This window comes from Pinus tabuliformis, chromosome 1_1, assembly GCF_031772625.1.
Source record: "Pinus tabuliformis cultivar Carrire ecotype Pingquan chromosome 1_1, CPIR1, whole genome shotgun sequence".
NCBI classification, from domain to species: Eukaryota; Viridiplantae; Streptophyta; class Pinopsida; order Pinales; family Pinaceae; genus Pinus; species Pinus tabuliformis.
In genome coordinates, this window is record NC_142297.1 from 707131247 (window position 1) to 707136660 (window position 5414).

Here is a 5414-nt window from a genome sequence, read left to right on the forward strand (position 1 = left end):
TTTAAAACCTTAACTGGACCCCTACTAGCCATGATAGGAATTTCGTCAAACACATCACGAATATGAAATCTACATGTTTCAACAACATATCTGTTCATAGGGGTCTCATACTTATCTAAGATTCACCGTGAAGCATTGGTACCATAACACATTAACTGACATTCCATCCATTAGGTCATAGATATATTGCTCATTCATTTACAAGTAGAAACATGATGAGAGCCATACATAGCTGATATCATAAAACATGTACATAACCAACATAATAGGGACAGAAATATCAATAAAATAACAACCATATAAACCACATATAATCCATCATAATAATCATAGAAATACAAGGAGAAATAATCTTTCATTAATGATGGAAAGACCAACCCTGGGATGGTACTTCCAAATTCTACCCGATCGTAGAATGGTTGAGCCAAATATCTCTTCAACCATTCACCCCCATGCCATATTCCAAGCATGAATGTGAAATCTCATAAAACACACCAATCAAAACTCATCCATGGCTTCCAGAGGCCATCCACCTCAACCCATCAAACAATGATTCCACCTCACGGTCGGGCATCACAAAACCATCATCAAATCGGTCTCTATCTTAGCCTTCCAGGGCTCTAGAGAATTTGTCCAACCAAAGCTCTAGAACTAGTAGCTCAACCCACAACTTTTACTGGGCTCCAAAGCGTTTTCCCAATCAACTCTCCAGGACTAGTAACTCAACCCACCAAGGGCTCCAGAGCGTTTGTCCAACCAAGGCTACATGACTAGTAACTCAACCCAAGCTGATACAAGGCTCCAGAGCATTTGTCCAACCAAGGCTCCAAGACTAGTAACTCAACCCAATTTAAGGAACATGACAACCAACCAAAATAACAATGAAAACATACCCATAATCCCCATGGCTATCTAGGAAATGGCAAGGCTAAGAAATCCACTGCCAATCCCAGTCATCATCCATGCCAATGTAGATCACAACCAACAATCCACATGCATATGCCATGCATGCCAAAACCAGTGAAGGAAACATACATCCAACTCTGTAACGTCGAGAAAATTTGATGTAGTTGCTGATTCTGATGCCCTCTTGCACTTTCCTTCTTTTCTTTTGCTTTCTTGCTCCAAAATCCAAGTATTCCAAACCCTCCAAGAGTGTTCCAAGAAAACTCTAAGTCTCCAATAGTTTGAGAGAGAGAGAGCTCCAACACTAAACTTACAAAAGGTTACCAACTGATCCTTAGAAGCCTTTTTATGAATGGGGCCTCTATTTTCTTCATTTTCCATTATTTTCCTTCATTTTCCTTCTCACATGCAACCTGTGACCTTTCACCTTCTTTTTCTCCTAATTTCCATTATTTTCATAATTAAATGTGCCAAAATACCATTTTTCCTTTCTAAAGCCATAACCATTGCCTTTTCCAATTTCCTTAGCCATAAACAACCAAATGAACACATGCTAGGATGATTTACCCACTATTCAACTTGGAATAAGTGTTCCATCACCGTGGCCTTATATATTTCTACATGAGTTTTTAACCAGGGCTATTACATAATCCAAAATCCTATCAAGTAACAAACCATCATTACCACACTACGGAATTAATGGAGTTTTCGCCATGTCAAAAGAGAGCAACTGAACCCCACTAGGTAACACACTAACCAAATTTAAAATCCATTCTCTTAAACCGACAAAGTGCAGTGTCCCATGGAAGCTCAAGGAACCTTTAAATAAGCCAAGCTATAGCTCTTCCATAAGCCAAACTGAAGCATAAAATTCATTGCCAAACCAAAACCTTCAGAATGACATTGAGAAGACTATTATTGGGAGTCACAGGATAGCAATATTAAATCCATCCCTCTGCACAATGAATGTATCATCATGTCTACAACATTCCCCAACAACTCCAACCATAGGAAAATAAATACAAATACCACCCCAAGTAGAGAAGAGTTATACTTGGGTGCCACTTGTTACTAGGAATGTGCCACAAGGAAAAAATCTTGAAAATTTGTGGCCAAAAATTGGGATATTGACGGACCACAAATCCTTTCATTATGTTTAATCACACTAAGGGCTAGGCTAGGTTGAGTGGGAGGCAAATGGTTTCATCTCGAAACAAAGTAAATTTCTATTGATGGAAAACTTATGGATGATGCTCAAGCCTCTTGGAATTCTGAAAATAACTAAGCGATAGGGACATAGTTAATTATAGATTCATCCGTCTCCATTTTTCCTCGTCCAAGGGTGTATCCTCTTTTTGCTAACACATCCGGCACAGACTTTAAGTGCCTATACACATGAAAATGCTCCAGCCACTCGAATTGAGAGGCGATTAGGGAAATCTTTTGAAGTATGGAAAGGTGCTCTAAGCACAACATTTTCTTGGCCTTTAGTACTTGTCAAGGGATTGAATCACCAAAAAACAATAAGTTATAATTTTTTTTGCAAAAACTAATTTCAGACCTTTCCACAAAGCAAGGTACTCACCTTGATAGTTGGTCGTGATGCCAAGACCCAAACAAATTGAAACACAACTTTTCCATCAAATCTAACTAAAACCCCTTCCATTGGACTCACCTATAATTCAAACTTATTACTACAGAAGCTTTATTAAAAAAACTTATTATTAGAAGAGCTTTATTAGAAAAGTTTTATATTTAAAATCTATGATTTGGAAATAAAATATTATAATCCTTTCAAATTTAATATTTTACAATTTTTTAACTCAAAAAGATATAAGTGGTTTTCAAGTTTAAAACATTTGTTAAAAATTATGGGAATTCTACAACTTTCCTTGAAGTGTTTTCTCTACATCTTTTCTTCAAAGCTATGTCTTTGTTACCAAGGCAAAGGTGTTATCACTAATGGATAATCGTTGTGGTATTTAGGTGATATTCTGCCACTTGGTTGTTAAGATTGATTTTGGAGAATCATTAGGGCAGTTAGGGTGATATTCGGCCAAAGATTGATTATTTTCTTTAATGTTAAAGTGAAATAATTTTTTAAAATAATGTACTTCATTATAATTTAGTCATAAATTTAAGTTAATTATCAATTTATAATGAAAACCATTATGATAATTAAATATGTATATCACACATACAGATTGTTATTGAAAACGTAGATTAATTTATCATCACCATTCATCCAAATGTGTTTTTAATAACATATCACCTTCATTAGACATGGATGGATCGACGCCATTTGCATTTTCTAATCTTTTAAACTAATTATGCCCCTCTGCAAAGATCAGCACCGTTTAGATGTTGGTTCTCGTACGTATAAGTTTGTGTGGGGTGTTAGCAAACTATAATCGCTTTGAAACTTGGAGAAAATTGATTTTCATGCCACTGTTTATCAGGTAATGCAATGCCAAGTTGAAAGTTTGCAAGGCTATGATCAATGTGCCAATTGATTTTCATTTTACTGATACCAGATATAGTTACTAGGTTTTGCTTGGTTATACAGGATTACTTATTTTGCCATGTTCTAGATCATTGATGGATGTAGTTACTAGAATTTGTTTGGTTATATTGGGTTACTTATGCTGTCATGTTCTGGATCATGAATGGTTTTTTTTGGTTTGTGCTATGTTTGACTTCTCTGTGTTTTCTGCACAGTGGCTTGTTTCAGAGATCAGATTGAAGAAACCAAACCCAAGCGCTCCCCCTTCACTATATTAAGCTGTTTATAGTTTTTTGAAGTTTCAGTAAAACCTATTTTGGTGGAACTATAATGGCGACCAAAACTTCATTCCAGTCTAACAGAAAGTCCTCGAACTCTGCATCTTTTGCCAAAGCAAAATCCTTCACTAAAGGACCTAATCTTGAGGGTTGCAATATACTTGAGGAGATTTTTCCTTATTTGGGTGAAGATTCTTCTGATGGGGAAAGAAAAGTTATGGTCGTTGTAGACTCCACAAAAGAAGCCAGGAGAGCTCTGCTTTGGGTTCTTTCCCATACTGTCACTAACCGTGACAAGCTTATCCTCTTACACGTAGGGCACCTGCCTCCAGGTAAGAGTTCTTCTGGTTGTAATGGTGGATGCCCGACATTTCTACAATCTATTCTTGGAATATTTTAGAATTTGATAGATTTGAGTGAAGTTAATTATTTGACCTAGTCTATGTTAGAAATAAGATTGGCTGAGTACAAATATATTGATCTGATTTAGATTGTGGATTCTTAAAATATTCTAAAATTTGATAGACATATATAAAATTAATTATTTAACCTAATCTAAAATTAATTATTTAACCTAGTCCATATCAGACATAACATCGGGCTAGATAAAAATAGGTTAATCTGATTTATTATGACTGCAGGAAATGTTAGTACAAGTCAGATAACCCCCATAGATTCTAATGCTCTGGACTCTTTAAAAGAGCTTTGCCTACAACAACGCCCAGAGGTATCTTGCACTGATACTATCCTTATTGTCACTTTTTGGAATGTTTATTTGGATTGTAGATTTAAGAATATTGTAGAAACTTGATGAATAAGAATAAAATGAATACTTTACTACACAATTCTATGAGCACAAAGTAGAACTAACATCACAAAAAAATCCTTCGATTTGACTTCCTGGCTAAAGAAATAATTGCTCATTCCTATCCATTAGTTTTCAAGAATATTCCGAATTCGGTAATTTAATTATACTGAGTTCCTATTTGTATTAGTTCAAAGGATTTAAGGATTTGCCAAGGGCTCTGTTTTGCAAACAGGTAGAGGTAGAAGTGATGATTGTCGGAGCAGCAAAGGACAAAGGACCTGCAATAGTTGAACAAGCCAAGAAACGTTCCGTGTCTCTTCTGGTTTTAGGGCAGCCAAAGGCATCTTTCTTTGCTAAGTAATGAACAAAACTTTGATTGAAACTCAGTAAACTAACCATTTGATTTTCAATAAAGGTTGAATTTATGTTGATTGTAGATTTTAGAAATATTTCGTAGCTAATAGTTAATAGAGATATTTTTGAAATCTGTGATTTACATAACATTATCTTTTAATAAATTTACGAGATTGTAACTACCTTAGGTTTAAGTCGATCCCAGATCCCCAAAATATTCTTAAATATGAGTGAGGTTAAATAATTGACATAGTTCATGTTTTTCATATTCTAAAAATCCGCAATCAACTTAAACATGGCAAAAAAACACTAATATAATACAAAATAACTTCTTTTTTTCCAATAAGTTTTAGAACATTGTAGCTGATATAACTGAAATACTATATGCAGACTGCGATCTCTATTGTTTGCAGGGAACGGTAGCTCAGAGAAGTCATCAGCAGCAGTGGTGGACTATTGTATTCAAAATTCAGAGTGCATGACAATTGGGGTGAAAAAGAATAGCAAAAAAGAGGGAGGTTATCTCATCAGCACCAAGAAACAAAAAAACTTCTGGCTTCTCGCT

At 35.4% G+C, this 5414-nt stretch overlaps 1 protein-coding gene across 1 annotated transcript; it reads left to right on the forward strand.

The window, feature by feature from the left end:
• Positions 1 to 3739: 3739 nt before the first annotated feature.
• LOC149215476 (uncharacterized) lies at positions 3740 to 4856 on the forward strand. Its single transcript, XM_089389729.1, has 3 exons — positions 3740 to 4019; positions 4329 to 4414; positions 4683 to 4856. The coding sequence occupies exons 1-3, from the start codon at positions 3740 to 3742 to the stop codon at positions 4854 to 4856; spliced, it is 540 nt and encodes a 179-aa protein (XP_089245855.1).
• Positions 4857 to 5414: the final 558 nt, after the last annotated feature.

Excerpts from the sequence above, each read along its gene's own strand:
- LOC149215476 (XM_089389729.1), top strand. The coding sequence starts at position 3,740 with ATGGCGACCAAAACTTCATTCCAGTCTAACAGAAAGTCCTCGAACTCT. Across the intron at positions 4,020-4,328 it reads CGTAGGGCACCTGCCTCCAG|GAAATGTTAGTACAAGTCAG; the intron begins GTAAGAGTTCTT and ends TTATGACTGCAG. Across the intron at positions 4,415-4,682 it reads GCCTACAACAACGCCCAGAG|TTCAAAGGATTTAAGGATTT; the intron begins GTATCTTGCACT and ends TATTTGTATTAG.